Genomic DNA, 22763 nt, shown 5'->3' on the forward strand with positions numbered 1-22763 from the left:
AGCACTCATCAAGAATTGCTTTGTTGGTGAGATCTCAGGATCTACCCAAAAATTACATTTTTTCAGACCCTGCTTATTCTTTCAAACCCTTAAACATATGTGTGGTTAAGGACAGGGAAAGGGGGCAGTGGCAAGCCTTGTTTCTGTAGCTAGCCACATATGTCCAATTTTGGTTAAAATATTTAACAGAAAAATCACATGGAGAATGTACTGTAATTTTGCAAATGTTTTTTAGCATTTTTTTCTCCATATGGAATAAAGAAATGTGTCTGGGAATGCTGGTGCCACAATTCCAAATACTTATTGTCTCATTCACTTCCTGATGAGATCCATATACAAAAAGCCTTGAAATATGAAATGACTGTAAAAGCTCCTATTGCAAAAGCCACCCATTTCATGATAAGACTATTGACAATTAAACAATGTGTTATTCTTCTTTCACCAGCAGTGCTTAGAGCAGAAAGAAACACGGGTAATGTTACAGCCTCACAAAACAACACAGAATCTTCAGGCACTACTTAAATGACACAGAATTTAACAAGTGGCTTTCTTTTCTTTCTACATAACTACAAACACATTCCAATGAATCATGCCAAGACTTTTTACCTACCAGGTACAGAAGGAAATAAGATTTGCTTAGAAGTACCTCTAAATGTTACCAATTGTTTTCTGGCTTTGATGAAATGTAAATGTTGTATAATTGGAAAAATGTGGCAAGTCTAGGAAGACAGAAAGTGATTACTTCCTGGTTTTGATAGCAATTCACAGAGCTGGTAGAGTTGATCAGCTTCTTTGTATGGAAATTTAGCAAAAAGTATCTTTTTCAAGGGTAAATAATTTACTAGACTTTTCTCCAAATTTTTTGCCTCCCCCGAAGGATCAACTATTTGCATTTGGATCAGTCGGTGATCTCTGTTACAGCTGAAGAAAGTAAGCTCCCATTTCACATTCTTTTCTACTTGTGAACTGCCCTGAGAGTGAACATGTTTGTCCTTTCCTGTCTTCTGGAAAAATCAATCATTATATCTGGAGTTGCTCCATTTACTATGTTTAAGCAAAGACCAACTGATTATAAGCTGTTTTTTCATCTTACATATTAATTAAGGCTACTGTTGTCTTTTAAAATAAACACTCAGAGTATAGAAATAAAATTTGCAAAGAAGAATTAGCAACTGAAAATCAGCTTGCTTGCTTCCAAAGCCAAAAAGGCACAAGCTAGGTGAGCTCCAGGCCACTGCATTTCTCAGAACGCTATTCTAAGACATCAGCAGTCCTATTTTTAATGTGAATTTTAAAGTGAAACAATGGTATAAATGGGAATTTATATTAAAAATATCCTATCATTAGAACAACAAAATTGAAGCCATTTTCTTCAAGAGAAGGGGGAAAAAATCTGTTGGGGTAATTCAGGAATAATTAGGAGAATATTCAGATGGAGTACAAGCTATGTTGTGACAATTTTTTCACTTGAAACTCTTTACTAGCTTCAGCCACTGGCATAAATAATTGCATACAGCAAACTGTTTTCCAAATATCTTCTTCACAGAAGTGAAGCTGTAAACCCACTGTTTTGTGATGCACTTTGAAATTCTGAAAAGCTTCAAAAAACAAGATATTCTTCTTTGATTTCAGCAGACTTAGGTTTTCAGAAGGTGTCAGAAAGATAAGATTCTGTCTTATAAGGGCACCAACATTCACCCATTAACAAGGACTTCATTGTTGTTGCAATACCCTGTTCAGGTGTCTCTGAAAGCTATATTTCAACAATTACTCTATGTTTGGAAAGTCTTTGGAGGGGTTCTCAGTCACTTTATTCCCCAACATTATATTTTTCTCCAGTTTATTTTATCTTTTAGATATTAACTGCTTACAATGACTTTGTTTTGTGAAATACCTGGGGTGACTATGGAGAACAGAGATTATATTCCACTAATTCACTACGAAACAGCAGTTGAATGCAGAACTGTGCTTTTACTCAGGCCTTGCTGAGGTAAAATCATATGATTTAAAAGCCAGGTAAGAATTTCAGTGCTTGAAAGGGCATTGGTCTATCAATTAAAAAATCTTTTTAGCCACATCTGGTCCGCATTTGTTGATGTGGCAACTCTCTGAATAACAAATATGTGCAAGGTGTTGCCTGTCAGACTAGACTAACTCTGCCAACACAGACACAGACGTTTTACCTATAACCACAAAGAATTTCAACCAGTGCTCTGGTATGCATTACATGGATCTGCAAACAATACAGTGCTTTTCTGTGCTTCAGTATATTGGCAAGAATGATGATCTGGCAAAGGAGTACTTTGTATTTTTCTGGATGAAATTTAGTTGCCTCTTCCACAGGCATTTTTACATATGTACCTTCAGGGAAGCAAACTCCGTGGTGAACACTGTGCATTAAAAAGTTGAAGTTTCCATGACTTTTCAAACTTCTGTCTACTCTGATGACATCACCTGAATGCTGTTATTTCTAAAATCAAGTATGCTAGTAAGACACACTGCAGACAGCAATTTTACCATTAAAATACAGAGCCACCTAAACAGCAAAGGAGCTGAACTGAAGAAGACACAAAGACAAAAAGTCCCACCATCTGTAGAAGGTGTCAGGGAATGCATTAATAATCAATGTTTGCTTTAGTCAGCACAATGGTGTTACTGAGAGCACGTTATTCTGCCTACCTCAGTGGTGAAACCCAGTCATTATGAAGAAAAAGATTGTGTTATCATAGACCACTTTATCTACTCTCAAAGCTCCTGAAAAGTGTTTTTGAAGATTTACAGTTTGCTTGAAACAAACATTTAGACTGAGGTGATTAAGAGAGAATGGGATTCCAAAATGCTTCAATGCCTCACAGTATTACATGGATGTAAGAAGCAACCAGATACTGAGCCATGTGAGCCACAATGAAGGTGTGATCAAAAGCTGATTTTGCTTTCAGCAAAATCTGCAACTATCTGCCATCTTTCTGTTTTTTCCCAAGGCTGACAAAAATAATCACTGCACAGAGCACAATTTCATCCTGGTTTTGATCTGAGTTCTGCAATATTGTAGGCCTCAAGAAGTTCAATAGTTCTTTTTCTAGTTTTCATCACAAAGATTTGCTGCCAACTAACTGTGGCAGAATAAGAAGGCTAAATCTGTTATTTATGTTTAAATATGATCAGCTTACTGAATGAATTTAACATGCATGTCTGTGGTTCCTGAGCCAAACCAATTCACTAAGACTGGTTCTGGAAGACAGGTTGCATTTCTGTGTATCAAGAGGACAAAATCACCACTTTAATCTTAAAAATTCAGCTTTAAGTCCACACACGGTTCCCATTGAGATTTGCTATATCTGAACCACACTCAAAACCTGATTTTGGGGAACACTTACAATCACAGTCCAGTACAGGAAAGAGCTTGTCTCTGATATGGATACCACCTTTCACAGACTCTGTAAGTTCTCTTGTAACTGTAGTAGGATGTAGCCACTACCTATAATATTATGATTGTGCAGTCGACTATTCATCTTCCTATTATTTGCAGGCAAATGAAATCTACAATACACACTGCAGCATTTTTGAAAAAAATAATTATCTTGCTTCAAAAGATACCTGTATCTGACAACAAAAACTAAATTCTCACTTCATCTCACCTTATTTTTAGTGTATCCTTCTCTGAGGCATCTAGCTGCAACTATGTGAAGACTGTATGCAACACATTTTCATGTTTCCCAGTACAGAGATTACAGACTCTATGCCTCATAAAAACCTTCAAGTAATGGTTCCACTGTTTGTTGTTGCAGAAGAAGTCATTAGAGACCCCACTTTTATACAAGACAACAAGTGGATAGAAGTCCTGTGAAAGCGGAGGGGTTTGTACAAACCAGTGTGACCTTCATGTAAACACACAGAGGCTGAAGGTCTATTTGGGTTTCATTAGCGCATGGCCTTTACCTAGTCAGAGCATCAGCAGATGAAAAACTCCTTTGAAATTTCTACATCAAAACAGTAAGTATGGAAAACAATGAAGACAAAAGAATTTCTAAGACACTTTGTATGAGGTTGGAGTCCAATTCTTCAGGTAAATAAATGCAGTTGACGCAGGATTGATATCCCTTTGCTTCTCTTCCAGTTTCATTCTTACGACAGGAGGCCTGCATGGCAACAGCTAAAAGATATGTAGAATATGAACCTTTGGAGCCAAATCTCATGAGCGGCTGTTGGACACCTTACTGACAGTTAGAATTTATGGCAATTGTTTTATTTCTCATCTTGCAGGTCTCAAGCTCTACCTTGCCTACAGTGCATGTCGTATATGTTACCCAAAATTAATATCTAATTAGTCCACTATACCACTCTTTTGCCTAGAAAAACCCAGTCTCATGCAGAGACATGATATTATTACTTATCACTCTGCATATTGAATCTAGTCAGTTTGGACATTTTGTATGTGATGAGATGACAGCATTTCAAAACATGCTGCATTATTTATTTTGCCTGAATTACTCTTGCTGTGGTGATCTTGACTTCATTATGGTCAACCTGTTTTAACTCCATCAAAATGATTTTGAGTCCAAGTCTGCTCATAATGTCTGCTATGTTTCTAATTCAAATATGCTAAGAGAAACAGCAATTAGTCAATTCAGTATAAGCAAAAAGTGGGACAAGAAGAAGAGAACACAAATTTGAAATGTTCTACTAATACAATGCTTATGTTTCTAAAATAAAAGAGATTTAGACTGACACAATTTGGAATAAAAAATGTGCTGTTTGGACTAAGGTTTTGAAGTAGAGGGTGGACAGCAGTTCAGTTGCATATTGAGGTGAGAGAGAGAAACAAATGAGTCACACATCTAGTGCGTTCTGCAGCAGGGACAACCAACTCAGGTGGAAGTTCTGGGCTGCAAATAACCAATCTGAATATGTCTGAAGTTTTGAATGAGAGATATGTGAGATCTAACCACACAGGATAAAAAACCTAACTCTATAACAGAAATACTGCAACACCACACATGGTAACTGGTTCTCTGCAAGGCAAACAATCTCATTTAAATAGTGTATGTCCTGTCAATGGTCCCCACAGCTCTTACAAGTTCCTAACACAAGTTTTCTTTAGTTATCACAGAACTAGGCCTACCTGGTGTCAATTCCATTTTAGGATGGTTAATTCAACCATGTACTGGAAATTTCAATGCTTAGTCCAGGGCTGCCAAGCCCACATGGGGAACAAGCATTGAGAAGAGGTGTAGACAGGACGCAGACTGCTATGCCTGTATCTGTCTCTCTGACAAGTGAGCTTTTCATTGCAAAGGTCCATCTTTGGCTGAAAATACTTTAAAAGGAAGATTCTGGTTCCAGTCCCAAAGTCCAAACAGTTGAGGTTAAATTTGGTCCTTATGGTATGCCAGGTAAACATTACAGCAGTTCCACTTTACGCCACTTAGTCACTACAGTTGTTCAAGAAGAACAACTTCTTCTTGATTTAAGAACAGCTAGAATGCACTAGTGCTTTGACCAATTGGTGCTCTTATTCTTTCACAAATCTTGTGTCAAAGATTGAGATCTCCAGATGTTTCCCATGCAGACCTGAGACAGGTTTCTGCTTTTTAATTTAATAATTAATTCAGAGCTAATTCACTATAGAACTTGGATTAAACACATTTCCGAGATGCAATGGTGCACAGATTCAGATAATGCAAAGTTTATCCTGTGCTCTGCTTACCTTGTGCACAATTGCTCCTCCACATATTGGGTAAATGACAGAACCTGATATTCCAGTTCTTCTTGGTACTTGCACAGTACTCTTGCAACATCTTTGGGCTTCCTATTATGAGTTGGGACACAATTTCTGGCTTAACAGACAGCTTTCAACTGACTTTGAAAGTTTTCTGTGCTTGCTGCCAGCATCATCTCAGTGGAGCATCAAGTTTCAAAGACTTAAAAAGACTAACTAGTATTATCCTGCTATTCCCCTTGACATTTTGGGATTGCTTTCCCAACACTTTATTTTTTTTTAATATTTTTTTCAGGATAGTCACAAAGCCAACATGTTACAACTAGGCACACTAAACCCACAATAATCTAAACTAAGCTTTCATCACCTAGAATGTGTGAGAATAGCAGCAAACACTCCCTTATGTCCTTAATCTCCAACAGCATCATCCCGCTTCTGTGTGTGTGGTTGGGGAATGCAGGGGAGAAGTAAATGACCCTCAGGAACTTTTTGCACCAGTTCCCACCTTTCTCTGCCCACCATACACATACCTCCAACACAGAAATACAACTAAGATGGCAGCAAGTACCACCATCCCTTCACACTAAAGTGCCACTTCCCAATGCCATTCTCCCCTTCTCTGTTGATACCAGGTCAATAGAAGCTCTTACTGTTTATCTCACACTTGACAAAGCAAAAATGGAAAAGCCAGAGGAAGAACTATTAGAGCAAAGGGGACAGAAAAATAACCGGCAGTGGCTACATCTGCGATAGGAAAAAAATAAAATTCTTAGCCATACTAAGTCCTATTTTTTTATTTCTGGAGTGACCAGAGAACTACAGCAGATAGCTGGAATTCCAATGTTGACCCAGGGGAGCTGAGCTGGGGATTCAAAGCAGCATGTGAGAAATGAGTGTTGGTGAGGAAGATCCAGAATAAGAGTGGTTTAGAAATTAGAAATACTGTGCAAATTATAATTAGAAATACTGTAAATGGAGAATATGGGGTGAATACAGAATTTGAAACATACAGACCATGAATTCTTATAGGGCACTATCTCAATAGCTTTCATCAGGTCTTTAATTTCAGAGGTATTTTTCCTCTTCCCTTTCTTTCTAGTCATAAATTACCATTGTGAAGGACCTATCCCTTTACCTCACTCGCTTTATTACAGTCAAAAGTAAAGCAGCCTTAAGTCATTAGCAGCAGTGGCCTGTGTTGAAACAATGAAACTGCTGAGCAATAGGGATAGGCTCATTATTATGAGAGACCCAGAACTATGATAATACAGACCAGGAACTCCGAATCCACTGCCAGAAGAATTACTGGCTAGTATATTATTAACTTCACTGCATTTCATGCTGGAAATAATTCATCCAGTGTTTCAAAAAATCAATTTCTTAGTCTCCCAATGGTACACATATATGTCAAATATTGAAAGTCAGAATCTGATGAGAGCAGAGATGTGACTCAATCTGCTGCCCACCAAGAACACTCATGTGTTCCACTCTTCTGGGGGTAATTTGGGACTGCATACCAGACACATTTTTTGAAGCTGGTAGTAGCAGCCATCTCCCAACAGTCCAAGACTCCAGCATGACACAAGGGCCACAGAAGTACTTAACAGTGAAGACAAGAGTCTTCATGCAGCTAAAAGCCAACAGACATATTTATTGTCTCTCTTGACTTTTCAGATAGCCTCAAACCATATATTTCTCTTTATTGTGCAGAGATTGGAATTAGACAAGTATAACATTAAGTTCCAAAACTCAGGGAGATTAACTACTGTGCATTTCAAGTAGTGTGAAAGTGAAGTTCACTGATTTTAACTATCCACTACTGTAAAATTGTAAGCTACTGTTTGTCTGTAGTTAGCAACAGCCACAAGGTTTTTGCTATCAATTGTTTAATCAACTGTTGCCCCAGGTTTCTCTCACCCAGCCACGGTGAAGACTAGTGATTGAAAACCCAAGGGGTGTGCTTCCATTGTGTTGTCCAAGACGACCATCAGAAACACTCCACAGTTGTGTAGCTCCACAGAAACCATTCTCAAACATTGCCTTTAACTACCTCACTTCCCAAGCTGTCTTCTTTCCAGTTGTCCCTCTTCTCCACTGACTTTTAGCCATTTGCTCAGGTCCTGCACAGCTACGCACAGTGACTTACTCATCTCCCCACACCCAGGTGCATCTGTGGGGAGAGTTCAACACTACTCTTTTTCTTCATGGTATTTATCTCTCCCCAACAGTCTTTGGCTTTTATGGCCACTCACTTTGGCAAGACTTTTAATGTAGTAATTTCTGCTCTTATTTGAACTTGCCCATTATTTCCACTATACTCAGATTTTACTTTTGCTGCTCCTTTCATTAGCCAAGTGTCTGAGCAATTGTTCCTTCTGGCAATGAATTCACCAGTTACAGACACGGAGATGTCAAGCGTAATATTTGTGGGTGAGACACAAAAGCACAGGATCTGCCCCTTGCCCCATTCCACCTAGGGCAGCATGGGGCTGAGGAACCTTGTGTGTGTGGAGGAAGCAACACCAAGCTAACTCCAGCAAGTCCAACAAATGGAACCAGGTTTGAAATGTGGTGAGGAAGTACGTATTAATACATCCATGTTTATCTTCTTAGGCAAGTCCAGTTTGTAGCTAATTTCATTTAGTCAACACTGAAGGCTGCATCTATGTATGTAAGTTTTTAAAGAGGGTGACAGCAAGAGAATGAAGTCAGGCTGTACTCAGAGGTGCTGAGCAATAGGACAAGAGGCAATGGGTGGAAACTGAAGCACAGGAAATTCCACCTGAACACGAAAACTTTACTGTGCAGGTGACTGCACACTGGAACAGGTTGCACAAAGAAGTTGTGGAGTTTCCCTTATTGGAGAGATCCAAGAACTGTCCGGACACAACCCCAGGCCATTTGCTCTGGGATGGCCCAGCTTGAACAGGGAGATTGGACCAGATGACCGGCTGTGGCCCCTTCCAATCGGACCGATTGTGAGAGTCAGTGATTCTCTGATTTTTCCAGTCTAGCCTCGCTCCCTGACCAAGCTCGCCACAGGACACGGCAGGTCGGAGCTACGGCGGCGCGGGATGCCCATGGGAAGGCCGCGCACGGAGACAAGAGGCGCCGCTCCCCTGAAGGCAGCCGGGGCAGCGCCGGCCGCAAGGGGGAGCTCTGTGCCGCGCCGGGCCCGCCCTGGCGCGCGTGGGCGGAGAGGCGGAAGCGGCGGCGCGGCCATGGCGGCGGCGAGCGTGGGGCAGCAGTGGGTGCTGGTGGAGATGGTTCAGGCCTTCTACGAGGTGCGGCTGGGCAGGCGCCCCGAGCGGGGCGGCCTGAGGGTGGCTTGGAGCGCAGGGAGCAGAGAGGTGTCGGCGGAGCTGTCCCGGGAACGGCGGTGGTGGGCGGTGCTGGGGGTGAATCGGGAGCTGGGTGTGGGTCGGTGCTGCGGGGTCGGGCTGCACTCGCTGAATCGTATGTGTGAGTGCGCCGCGGCTCCGTATAGAAAATATACACGGACGTCTTGTTTAGCCAGGTTTATAAAACGACATTTAGGGCGTGTAGCAAAGCATTAAGCCTTAAGGTTCACAGGATTTTACTGGGGTCAAGGTTTGTAAATTAAAAATGTCGTTTGCAGAGGAAGAAACGGCGTTTAAATGTTTGGGCTTGAGTTCCCTCCTGGAAAACATCAGCTGTGCGTTTTTGTACCCAGGCTTTGTTTCGTGATGTGAAAAAGGATGTCCTGATGATAGGCGGTGGTTTTGTGTCCCTTCCTTTGGCGAAGGGTGGTAACTTTTAAAGAATGTATGCAAGATTTGCAGTCCAAATATAGAAGTGCTTAGGTAATGAAACAGGTAGCACGTTCTAGTGCACTGAATCCAGGATAATTGCAGGCACTGAAAAGTGCAGAGACCTCAATGGGAGCATACTGTGTGTTCTTTAGATATCGTGTGGTACATGTTGTGTTTCTATTCTTAATATATTTAGTAAACAGAAAAGTACTCTGCAATAGGTAACATTTGTTATTTGCAGTTTGATATGCCATAGGACTCTTTACTGGTTTTAAAAGCTTGCGTCCAATTTACTTTAGTTTCTGGATATATGGTAAGTTCTGCTTTGTTGGCAGGTGAGATACTACCAAAAATGCTGATGTGTGGGAGCAATTCCCCTGACTTGAAGAAGGAGTGTGCTCATTTGTGTGCACTTTTAGTCTTTTAAAAATAATAGACAGGAGCCTTTCTGAAATGGAATAACTAAACTCATCATTAATACTAGGTGTCCAATAACTCCACATCTACTTCAAACTCGCTGTGCTGCCAGAGTGTACTGATTTTTGTCCCCCAAGCACCCAAAGAGGATAACTTTAACTTGCATCAACTCTTATTTGCTCTGTGTATTCCCACATCTTCTGTCCACACAAGAGAGTAAAGGACACAAGGACGAAACCAGTTGAGCTGACTCAGTTGTTTTATACCAGATCAAAGTGCCTGTAAAACTGACAGAAGCTGGCTATAAGAACAGAATTGTCATTCATTGTAAATACTGGCTGTCCCTGCTGGTGGACTGTAGGTTAAAAAAATGGAGAGTTGTATGGATGATACAGACTTTCAGGCTCTCAGGATACTTCTGCTTGTTTTGAAGGCTGCCTGTCTTCAGGGTGGTGAAACCTGTATGACATAACGGCCTTTACTCTTGGTATTCAAGTTATGTGTATGAACAACAGACTAAAGCCATTCAAACTTAAGTTAATAGCTACAAGTAATATCTGAAAAGCATTCCACTTTCATATAGTTAAATTTTTTACTGATTTAGATATATATCAGCTGATGATCAGCTTTTGGTTTTTTTCTGGGTGTGCTAGTAGGGACAAAATGGTTGTGTTGTGTCACACTGCTTCAAATAGAATTCTCTCTAGATTAATTTTTGTACTTTTGTTTTCAGGCTCCCGCTTACCATCTCATTTTAGAAGGAATTCTAATACTATGGATAATCAGACTTCTTTTCTCCAAGACATATAAGCTTCAAGAGCGATCTGATCTAACACTTAAGGTATGATGAAAAATATTTCTCTTTAGAGAAACAGTTTATAGCAATTGGGTGTTGAACCACTGCTGCATTATAAATGGTTCTGCTTTTTTTTTCTTTAACTTCCAAGGGTGAGCTTACTTTGGACTCAGGAGCTGCTTGTTGCTTAAACGTGTCAGTTTGTGCTTTTAAAGTAGCACTGTGTTTGAGAGTCTGAGAAATAAGAAAACTGATATGACAATGACTGTTAAGCTATGAAAAGCTGTCATTAGCTCTACTCAATGGAGGGCTTTATTTTAAAAATGAAAGAGCTTTGTTGAAAACGCCTGCCGAGCAGAATGAACTCTAAGACTGTACATGGTAGGAAAATGCTTAAGCTGTATATGTGGTGTCTATGAGTAATAACTCTGAGAGTTTACAGTGGGATTCCACAAAAATTGTAGTTTAGCAGCAGTTTTCTTCTTTTGCAATGTCATCCCAAGAAAATAAAAAAGACTGGAATTTCTTCCTGACTTCTGGCTGTAGACTATCACAAATAAATAAAGTTTGTTTTGAAGATGTCCCTGGACTAGTTTCAGAGTAGTGATATCCCTTATAAATAGGACAAAATACTGACATTTCTTCATGGTCCTAAGAAAGTTCTTGGAAGAGATTTATGGACATTTGTAATGGGTATATGTAATTCCCCTCTATGTCATGTATTTGCATGCTTTTTGATCTTATTCTAACTAATGATGCACATTAAGGATTCGTGCTTAGTGTAATTCATCAATGAACAGGATGCAAGGACTGTAGGCACAAGTCTGTAATTGTGAGCAAAACTGCAGGCAGTGTCCTCAATTGGGGAGCACTTATTAAACAAGCTTTGTGTGTTCTAGAGAACACTTCAGCAGGTATTTATTGAGACAGCCAGCATGGCTTCACCAAGGGCAAGTCCTGCCTGACCAACTTAGTAGCCTTCTGTGGTGGAGTGATTCCATTGGTGGACAAGGGAAGTGCTACAGGTATCATTTACCTGGGTTTGTGTAAAGCATTTGACATGGTCCCCCTCGATATCCTTATCTCTAAATTGGAGAGAAATGGATGTGATCCTGGGTAGATAAGAAAGCGGTTGAACCATCTCACCCAAAGGGTAGCAGCCATTGTCTCAGAGTCCCAATGGACATCAGTGACAGGTGGTGTCCCTCAGGAATCTGTACTGGTATCACTGTTATTTAATATCTCAATTAATATCTTAATTAATTTAATATCTTAATGGCTTAGATGATGGAATCAAGTGCACCCTTAGCAAATTTTTACATGACAGCAAGCTGAGTGCTGTGGCTGACACACTTGAGGGAGCAAGACAAAAAAGTGGGTCCATGGGAGTCTCCTCAGGTTTAACAAGGCGAAGTGCAAGGTGCTGCAACTGGGTCAGAGCAACCTCTGGTATCAGCACAGGGTGGCAGATGAGCAAATGGAGAGTAGTCCTGGGGAGAAGGACTTGGGGGTGCTGATGGGTGAGAGGCTGGACATGACCCAGCCATGGGCACTCCCAGCCCAGAAAGCCAAACATTTCCTGGGCTGCATCCAATGCAGCGTGGGCAGCAGGGCCAGGGAGGGGATTCTGCCTCTCTGCTTTGGTGAGACCCCACCTGGAACCCTGCATCCAGCTCAGGAAGGACATGGGACTGTTGGAGTGTCCAGAGGAGGCCACCAAGATGATCAGAGGGAAGAAGCGCTCTATTATGAGAAAATGCTGAGAGAGTTATTTGGGATTGATTAGCCTGCAAAAGAGAAGGCTTAGGGGTGACCTGAGTACAGCCTTCCAGCACCCCAAGGGAGCCCACAAGAAAGATGGAAGGACACTATTTACAAGAGCGTGTAATGACAGTGCAAGGGGGAAGACTTCAAAGTGGCAGGTTTGGATTAGATACTAGGAAGGAATTCTTTACTGTGGGCATGGTGAGGCACTGGCACAGATTGCCCAAAGAAGTTTTGGATGCCCTATCCTTGGAAGGTGTTTAAAGCCGAATTGCATGGGGCTCTGAGCAACCTGGTCTAGTGGAAAGTGTCCCTGCCAATGGCAAGGATATTGGAATTAGATGGGCTTTAATGTCCTTTCCAACCCAAATGACAAGGCAGGAAGTGAACTAAGCAGGAATCAAGAATGGCTGGTTCAGTTTTGTGCATGGAAGAGTTTGATTTGATTGTGAGATACTCAAAGTTTGCCCTCTTTGATAAGAATACAGAGGAGAAATTAATGCAAAGGGAACTCCAGTGTGATGAAACACTGAGCGTTCATATCATCTAGGAAGACATGCTGCTGCCTTAAAGTAGGCCCAGATTGTCCATCTAGAAACTAGTACAGTTAATCTGCTAGAGTTTTTGTGCATCAGATAGTTTTCATTTCCAGTATTTTGGAGGATACGGGTTTGGTTTTTTTGTTTGTTTTTAAGAATCATTTTCTCTTCAGTAGAAGGCAGGAAAAGGCTCTTTGCAACTCTTGGATAATGGGTGACCCAAAAAAGATGACATCTGTCTTTTCCTTACAAAGTAAGAAATTGGCTCATATGTGTCTATGTGCATCTTGGATTTTATCATGCAGTTGCAGGTCATCATCTTCATTCATGACTGACTATTTTGCTGAAGCTAAGGAAAGTATGCAGACAAATCTCTTAATAGTGCTATGTAGGGAAGAAAATTGTTCAGTGTCTGTTTAACTGAGGACAGTAAACTGGGAGATTGCACATGTAGCCAGTCTGCTGCAGTGGAAGAAAGGGTTTAGAAGGGTGTCAGAGGAAAATGTGGAAATGGCTTATGCTAAAATAACCTTACTTTTGTAGGATGAGATTCATCCATAGTATTAGTATTAAAATTCACTGTCAGGACAGCTGTTAACAGGCTTTCTGAAAAATAGAAGCATGCGAATATGTTCTTGTTGTGATACTTTTGTAGAGATTTAGTATTAAAATTCACTGTCAGGTCAGCTGTTAACAGGCTTTCTGAAAAATAGAAGCATGCAAATATGTTGTGATACTTTTGCTGAGATTTACAAAAGCTTTTCTGAGGTTAAAGGCTGAAAAGGGATGTGAGTACGGGCAAAAATACAACAAGAATTACCTTGTATATAGACTAGATACATTGATTTACACTGCAGATTATAGATGCAAAAAGTTACAGAGTGCTGTGAGAGGTATTGCCTCAAAGAGTTTGACTGTTAAAGACACCAGTGGCTTGTTACCTTTATCTTGATGGCAAAAAAACAAAAAAAAAAAGCATGGGTGAAATGCTCTTTGTTCTGATCCTGTGTTCAAGTTGGCTAGTTAGAGTAGCTGATTGTATCATTGACCTTTGAAGATGGAAGTAGTGGCTGCTTTAGGAAGATCTGTATTTGGAAGGGAAAGTTTTGTCTACATGTAGTTCACTTTAAGCATAAACGCAGCAGTGTGAATAGTGTGAATACATCTTCTAGAGTTGGAGGAGTTAAGCAAACTGATACATCAGTCATTGAATGATTCATTTCTCTTTCTACAGTGTAGATAATTCTTGTGAAGAGAGCTCATGTATTTTGTGTAGGAGAATAGAATAGAATCTCTGTGAACACAGAGAGAGATACGCCTTTTCCCTAAATGTAATGAAAAGTCTGCATGTAATTGACACTAAATCTGCACTAGTCTGTGTTGTGGGTTAACCCCAGTGGGCTTGAACGCTGCTCAGCTGCTCACAAAGCAAAGGAAGAGTAAAAGCAAGAAAACTTGTGAGTGAATCTAGAATTATTTAATAAGCAAAGAAAAATATAAGAAGACAGAAAACAAGACAAGTAATGTCGCGTTCACCACCTCCAGTGGATGGACCACTATCAGATAGTTCCCAAACAAAAGGTGACTAAATTCCTTAAAACCCCTCTTCTCCTTTTTATTGATGTGTGACATCATACAGTATAAAATCTATTTTTCGTTAATACAAGCCTGATTTTGTCCTTTCCCAATCTCTTGGGCATGCACCACTCTATTCACTGTGGGAACAGAGTGTGAACGTGCAAAGGCTGTTCAGCAAGAGATACAACTTTAGTGTTTTACCAGCATTATTTTGGTCGCACAGCACTGTGTGTGTGAACTGCTATTAAGGAAATTCCCTCCACCACAACCAGACCCAGTACAGTCTGGTTCAAGCAGTATGGGATCCCATACAGCCAGGCTTCTGTATGTGTGTTCATCTACATGTAGAAACATGCCAGCTGTTCAGCAAGGAGACTGCTACTGGTTTGCTTTCTGTCTTGTTCTAGTTTGAGTCATGCCGTGGTGTCCAGTCTTTACCACACGGGAAAGAAATACTAGCTTACTCAGGTACAGCCACCAGAGACAGGCCTGCTCAGGTGGTAGAGCACACACTATCTTTGTGCCAGCCACTCATGTAATGGTAATGGAAGTTTCTTTGTGAATTATTGTTGGGAATGGTGCCAGAGCAGAGTTGGCTCCATGTAATAAATATTAATGAAGAATACAATTACTGCACAGCCATCTTAGTGATCTGTTAGGACAAGTTAGTCCTGAGGAGCAAGAAGGAAATTGTATATTGTGCAACCTAGTGCAGTTAGGAGTCATGCTTCTAAAGCCATGAAGAAATCCACCCTGAAGGTGGATTCTAGGTTCAGTTAAATGTGTAGCAAGAGTACTGCGAAATCCAGTACAGAAATCACCTTTCAACTGGCTAACTCTTATGCTTTGATAATAGTGTTTGTAAGTTCCTACTGCTTCTTTTAGAAAACAGTATCTCCCAAATCATTAACTAAAAAGGTGGAGTGCTTCTTTGATACTGTAAGTTCCTGACAGTTCAGTGTTTTAGGAAACATAAATAAGTCTGTGGCCATACAGGGTGCTAGACATAGATTCTTATGGGCTTTCACACAAAGTAAAATGTGTAGAAAGTGACAAAGTGACATTGAGGACTGGAGTAGGCTGTAGAAGTTTGCATGGCAACATTTAGCTATGTATGAAAGGAAGGTGCCCTACAGGTCTGTTTGTCTTTTACTCTGCTGTAAATGGTAATGATACTGAGCTTTTCTCTCAAAATCTCTGAAGTACTAACTAAGAGTCACATCTTCCCATTTGCAAATGTGAGGAATAGTTTTTTTCTTTGGCTTTAGAATTTCCACTAAATTGCAGTAGTAGCATGGGATGCATTTTATTTGAGTGATACTAGTCAGGAGGCTGGAAAGTTCCTATTGGAGACAAATGTTTAATGTGTGACTGAGAAATACATTGACCTTGAGAGCTGTTTTGCAGGAACAGCATAGATGAATCAGATGTTGTTCTGTAGGGAATAGCAGAGGTAGTCTGCTCTTGTTAAGGTTTTCAGTAATTCTGAGCTGAGACTCCCTAGGTAGGTACAATTTCTCTTATGTATGGGCATATATACATACATTGAAAGAAAGAAATTTCTAACTGGTATGCCCATTATTTGCGCCAATTTATCTCATTATTTTACATGAGTCTAGAAATATTGTGAAATTAAAGACTTATTTGAGGACCAGTAAAGAAAAAGTTTTATTAATCTTTTGATAATAATGTAGAATATGCATGTATGACATTGTTTCGGAACACTAGTGCTAGCTAAGAACTGTTTTCATGAACAGAATTGCTACCTTTTCTTAAGAACCTTGTAAACAAGGCAACTTTTTAAATAATTTGGGTTGAATGTGTTTACACTCAAATGTTTTCCTTACCCAAGGTATATGGCAATTAAAAAGTAAAATCCACAACAGAAGGCAACCACCCAAAACCATTGTATATGTATGTGTGGGTATCTGTGTGTATTTAGATAAACAGATTTTAGATGTTTTTCTGTATAAATATGCACAAATGAATTCAAGACTCTACTACATGTAGGGTTAGGCTTCAGACAGCCAGAAAGTTCGGAGTCCAAGGGATACTGGGGCTGAAAAAGTGTGCCTAGGAGATCATAGCAAGGTACCAATCCACACCTTTCTAATATGGGACGCCCATGGAGGTGGGGACTTCAGCCTCTGCATCAAGCTTCCATTATTGTTAGGATTCAGAGAGCCAGAAAGCCTAAAGCTAAATGTATAAAAAGGTATGTATGTTGTAATTTATAAAATATAGTTATATGTATTTTATGGATTATATTTTCATGTTTATTATGTATAAGCCATAAAATAAAATATATACACTTTATAATGTTATGTATATTTTATTTATTGCTTATATAAATTAAAAGTAATTTTAAAAGAGCAAGAGGAAAAGTTGAGGGATGAGTTCACGTTGACTCCAGTCCAATAAAGTAGAAACTGAAAGTTTTGAGTTCATTCTTATCATTAGGTGAATGTTTTCAGTGCAGCAAACTAAGGAGAAATAATGCAAATCAAGTACGTATTGAGGACATTACAATGTGATTTAAAAAGATGGCTTCTCTGTATGTTTGAAAATTAACTTTTTTTTTTATATTGGTGTGAAATTTTACCTGTTTAGGAGGTGAGAGATAAAAGTACTCTGATGTTGGGTTACTGCATGAAAGTCTGCTTCTGCCCTGTCTTTTTGTTGAGAGGAAGATGGTCATGTTTACCCTGAACAGTCAGAAGGGCAGGCCAGTGTACTGAGGTATTTGGTGAATGGAAGGAGGAAAGGGTTTGCAGTGTCTAGTCTGCAGTGGTGGTTGTCTGGTTTAGATTGATCATCAATGTCTCCAGTCCCCTCATCTCCTAAGAGCTGGTGGAAACAGGTGACATAAGATGTGAATATGCAAATATTTGGCTATGTCACTGAAAAAGCAAAATGCTGTGTAATGGTTGAGGAGAATGAATGTGAGCTAGAATTAACGAAATGGTGTTGTTTAAAAGTACAATTACACTTCTCCTGTATATTCTAAGTTGTGTTAAGAGAAAAATTAGGATGTTGCCATTTCTCATCTGTGGCTTTTAACCTATACTGTTAAGTTTGTGTGCAGCAGAGTGAAGTGCAGCAGAGCACTTCTTTTAAAGTGAAGAGTAGAAACGTCTTAGAAATGAGTGTGAGTGGGGGATAGGAATGCTAATTAGGAATTGCTTGTTATCTTTAAGTTCGTAGATCTTAACTGCAATTGGAATTTGCTAATTTACTGTAGTTACAGTGTCCATCTATACATACTTTTTTCTTTCTGCTAAACTTCTTGACAAAAGTATTTTAATTGAGCTTCTGTCCTCAATAGCTAAGCTGTTTGCTGATATTTTGCACACTTAGCTCAAAAATTTGACTTTAATGAAAAAGCTATGTACATGCTTACGCACTTTTAATTCTGCTTTCTTTGAAGAAAATGAATTTTACGTTGCCTGATCTGCCTTAAAGCTGTTCAAATGTTCTGTGTTCAGGTCCCAAACAGAAGAAATACGATGTAGTCCTGAAGGACCTGAAGTCTTTCCCTCTAAGACATTTGATGTCAAACAAAGCTTTTCTTATTTATTTTTCCATAACTGACAGGCTGCACCCACTTCTCACCCAGTTTATTCTGGTGCCTAATAAAAACAAAACCCAATAAACCTCCCATGCTAAAACCCCAAATCGAAATGAAACACAACACCAACCAACAGCCCTGTGCTCCAAAATGAATGCAAAACTCTTGATTCTTGATACACTATAGATTAGGGATTTGGGGCCTTCCAACAACTACTGCAGGAGCAGAATGAAGGCTGCGTGAGCATAAGTCCTGCTTTATGATTGTCATAAATCTTTTTTAAACACTTCTGGAAATATATAAAATACTGCTGGGCAACTGCCACAAAGGATGTGTTTTCCCAATAGCATCAGCCAGTCTAGGTTGGGATTGGGACTCTTAGGGTTCTAGTTTAGATATATATCCCGTCCTGCTTTTGCTGACTTAGTTTTCATCTTGATCTAAATGAGGCTTTTGTCTGTTTTTTTAACTGCTTCTGCCAGCACAAGGAACAGAAATGTTTGGATGGGAGAGGACTGCACAGTAGCAGCTGCTGGCTTGTAGTGTGGTGGATCAGCACCTTTAGTGTAAAATTATACTTTTGATTTTTTATTTTCCACCCAGATAGTAATATGATATAGAGATGCCCACTGATGTTGTGAGGTGAGGATGGAATTTTCTTTCTTGGGCTACGGTTGTGGTACCACTCTAATGTAATGTTAACCGGAATTTAGGTACTAATTTGAAAATTAATGTGACCTCAGTATTCCTCTGTGGTTAGGTTTAGAATATGTGGTTTAATAGTTGTTGTTACCTTTTCTTGAGCAATTTACAGCAATTTCTCTGGTGTATCCTTCTCACATATTTGTTACTTTGCTAAATATTGTTATGCCAGTGTTCTTGAAACAGCACTGTTGAAGACTTGAGAACGTAAATTGAGGCAATCTGTAAAAAATTTTTATGTAATTCATATTCAGTTGCATAAACTGTAGAGGAGAATTTTCATATTTAACAGGTTGAATGAAAGAGTATTGATTAAAATTTTGCAGGGACATCATGTTAGTATCTCATCTCTTGATTATAGTGTAAGATCTTTAATACACATCTGGTTTGTGTTTCTTTATATCTTATTCCCTTTCTGATTTCATAATTGGAAGCCTCGCATTTAAAGATCCTGAGATAATACCAATTTTAAGTGTCTCAGAAAGGTGACGTGTACTAGTACACATGATTTCTAATACAATTGTTATCAACTGTTTATTAATGTATAATTTATTTTCTAGGAGAATTCCCTTCTCAAACAGTATTTCTTTTCTCCTGATCAGGAAAAAGAAGAGTTGATTGAAGAATGGCAGCCAGAGCCTCTTGTGCCTCCTGTACCAAAAGATCACCCAGCTCTCAATTACAACATTGTTTCAGGGTAAATGTAACCAAAATAAATTCTGTTTACTCATTTAGACTCAAATACTTGTTATCCATATTCTGCAGCATGTTGCTCATTAAGCATTTCCATATCCTTAAAACCTTTAATAAATGAATTGCACTTTGAGAGAGCAGGACTGAATTTGCCTCTGACGAGGTCTTGGTTTTGTAGCATTATCAAGAGTATGTTACTAAGAAAACCCTTCTTACTTTAAATGTTGTCTTTAGTTTTTTTGGGTTTTTTTTCAATATTGGGGGTGGGAGAAGGAATCTTATATCTTTGCCTTTATTGTGGTTCTTTATTGTTTGGTATTAATTTGTTTCATATTTCCTGAAAACCTAGAGTTGGACCTCCAAAAGTGGCTATTGCCTTCTGACATCATCACTTATCACTTTAAAAGAAACTGTGTGTTGCCACTTGGCACTTTTCTGTGGTTTAACCCTAGCCAACAGCCAAACCCCATGGAGCCACTCACTCCCCCATCAGTGGGATTGGGTAGAGAATTTGAAGGGTCATGGGTTGAGATTAAGAGTTTTATAGGGAAAGCAAAAGCCATGCAAACAAGCAAAGCTAAGCAAGGAATTCATTCAGTGCTTTCCATGGGCAGGCAGGTGTTCAGCCGTCTCCAGGACAGCAGGGCCCCATCACATATAACAGTTACTTGGGAACACAAGTGACATCACTCCAAACATGCCCTCCTTCCTCCTCCTTTCCCCCACTTTAATATACTGAGCATGTCATGTGGATGGACCCTTTGGTCAGTTTGGGTCACCTGTCCTGGCTGTGTCTCCTCCCAACCTCCCATACACCTCTAACTTCCTGGCTACTGTGGTAGTATGAAAAGTAGAATAGGCCTTGGCTCTGTATAAGCCCTGCTCAGCAAATAACAGTCATCTCTATGTTATCAACTGTGTTCAGCACAAATCCAAAACACAGCCCCATATCAGCAGTCATTGTTAAGAAAATTGACTCAACCCCAAACCTAGCCCACACTTCATGAAAAGCTATTTTTTTTTGGACAATCAGAATTGGAAATGCTGTATGGTAAAGCTGTTTTGTGAGAAAATTTATGGCTCAGTGTTGCTTTCTTTTGTTACAAGGCTTTTAAAATGTTTGATGACCTAATCAAGCGTCAAATTATTTCAGAAATTGCTTTGAAGCTTTTTTTTACAATCTTCAGATTTGCGCGTCACTAGCATTTGTAAGCATTCGTAATTTCCTTCTATTGACACTAATGATTTGAAATAATTTAGTGTTATAGTGAGGTCCATTTTGATAGTTCCACTACCACAGAAAAGTGCCATGTAAAAGTGATGTCTGTTTTAATTAGCTGTAGATGTGAACAATTCTTCCGTTATTCTTCAGAATTTTGAAACAAGCTGTACCATAGAGTTAAAGGAAGTGCTGACTGTTTAAAAAAATAGAACAAATATATCTTTTAGAGTGATTAAGAAAATGTTTAAATTATTAGAACTTTCTAATGCTTATAGCTAGGAAATGTATTGTGACAGAATGTTAATGTGTTGTGGCTATTAAACTCCACAGTGGCTGTGGGGAAAACTTGACATTTGTCCTGTAATATTTAAGCTGCCAACTGGCTACTTCCCCACAAGTTGCTCAACAGCTGTAGACTGTAACTTTGACTGTAAACTTAAAACATGTTTCAGAGTTAATACAGGAAGAAAAATATCTGCATCCTGATTTCAGCTCAAGAGCATTTCCTCTTTTTAACCAATATTTTAGGGAGACCCTATCTATTGAGGTAGTCTTCTTTTAATTATTTTCATGTCTTAATGTCTGTCATGAGTGGTGATTTACAAAAATCCTAATCATAAACCAGTTTATATTTGAAGGAACCTTATAAGGTTATCTCATTTCTACTGTTGCCATTTGGACACCTTCTACTAGACCAGGTTGCTCCAAGACCAACCAAGACCTGCCTGGTCTTGAACACTTTCAGGGATTAAGCATCCACAGCTTCTCTGGGCATCCTGGTCTAGTGCCTCACAACTCTCATTTATGTTTATAATACTGTGTGTTTACGGTAATATTTGGAGATTATAAAAGCTCATAAACACTACAGAAAAACAAAGTATTTCAGTAAAAATTTTGACTTGCTGTCTGTGTGAGGCTGATTTTCTCCTCCCTCAGCAGGCTGTGCATTTTGTACCCTGCGTTCATATTCTCCTTTCTGCATAATCAAGTAATGTTGCCAAATGAAGAGGAAAGCCAAAACCTCAGACATGTCCTAATTAAAAAAGTGATCCATCTTGAACTGATGCTGAAGAAGGTACCCACAACAGCTTTCAGCAGTTCAGAAATTAGTTACTCCTTGTGGTAGCCTTTTTGAGAAGAAATCTATGCAAAATAGCTTAGTTGTATGTGATGTCACTCAGAAAATGTAAATATGTTTCATAGAGCAATACATTTGAAAAATTTTCATGCTAATTATTCTTCTGCTCTAAAGTAGAAGCGACATCATCAGTACCTTCTTAACTTTGTTTTCTTCTGTGACTTATTTTTTCTGTATATGAAACACTTGAGTGAGAGGCCCAAGAACAGTGGGCATGCTCTCAGTCCTTATAAGACAATTTCTGAAGAATTTGCTTGCATGTGCTTTGAATATAGCTTGAAATCATATTTTAATTTACTGTTTAAGCTGGATCATTCAGTATCTCATAACTGTTGTTCCTAACTATGATATGTAATGAGCTGTTACACTAGGGAAAGGGAAATACATGAAAATATAAAAAAATCAAATGGTTCAGGGTTTTTCTTTTCCAAAGACTTACTCTTGTTGTGAGGCAGGGTTTATAATGTGGTCAATATACAATGCTTTGGTTAGAATTATTCACTGAAATACCCTTTTCCATTTATGTATTTGTTATTGTTTCTTTAGAAGTTGGGGTAAAATTCTGATAGCAAAGGGTGGCCGAGTTTTCATGAGGGCTACAGCTTTATAATGGCCAAGTTATTGGTGAGCATTGGTGTGTTTTCTAGGTTTGAGAGATGGAGCTGTGAGGGAAATTGTTGTAAATTTACCAGATTTGATAGCGTGCTGGGAATATACTGAATCTCATGTTAGTGACAAAATGTATATATATGTACAGGTCTGCTCTGGTGAGTATCTGTGAAACTGAGTAATTACTTCATTTATTAGGCTATCCAGACTTTGGTACAGCTCAGTGATGAGCTACACAGAGGAAC

The 22763-nt window shown here is 39.2% G+C and overlaps 1 protein-coding gene across 1 annotated transcript in view; it reads left to right on the forward strand.

The window, feature by feature from the left end:
• Positions 1-8876: 8876 nt before the first annotated feature.
• Positions 8877-22763, forward strand: part of SPTLC1 (serine palmitoyltransferase long chain base subunit 1) — a 35322-nt gene continuing 21435 nt past the window's right edge. Inside the window, exons 1-3 of the mRNA XM_038124616.1 lie at positions 8877-9003; positions 10643-10750; positions 19459-19553. Of these exons, the coding sequence (XP_037980544.1) occupies positions 8941-9003; positions 10643-10750; positions 19459-19553 (266 nt within the window). The 5' untranslated portion in view covers positions 8877-8940. The remainder of the gene's footprint in view (positions 9004-10642; positions 10751-19458; positions 19554-22763) is intronic.

Source organism: Motacilla alba, chromosome Z, assembly GCF_015832195.1.
Source record: "Motacilla alba alba isolate MOTALB_02 chromosome Z, Motacilla_alba_V1.0_pri, whole genome shotgun sequence".
Lineage (NCBI taxonomy): Eukaryota > Metazoa > Chordata > Aves > Passeriformes > Motacillidae > Motacilla > Motacilla alba.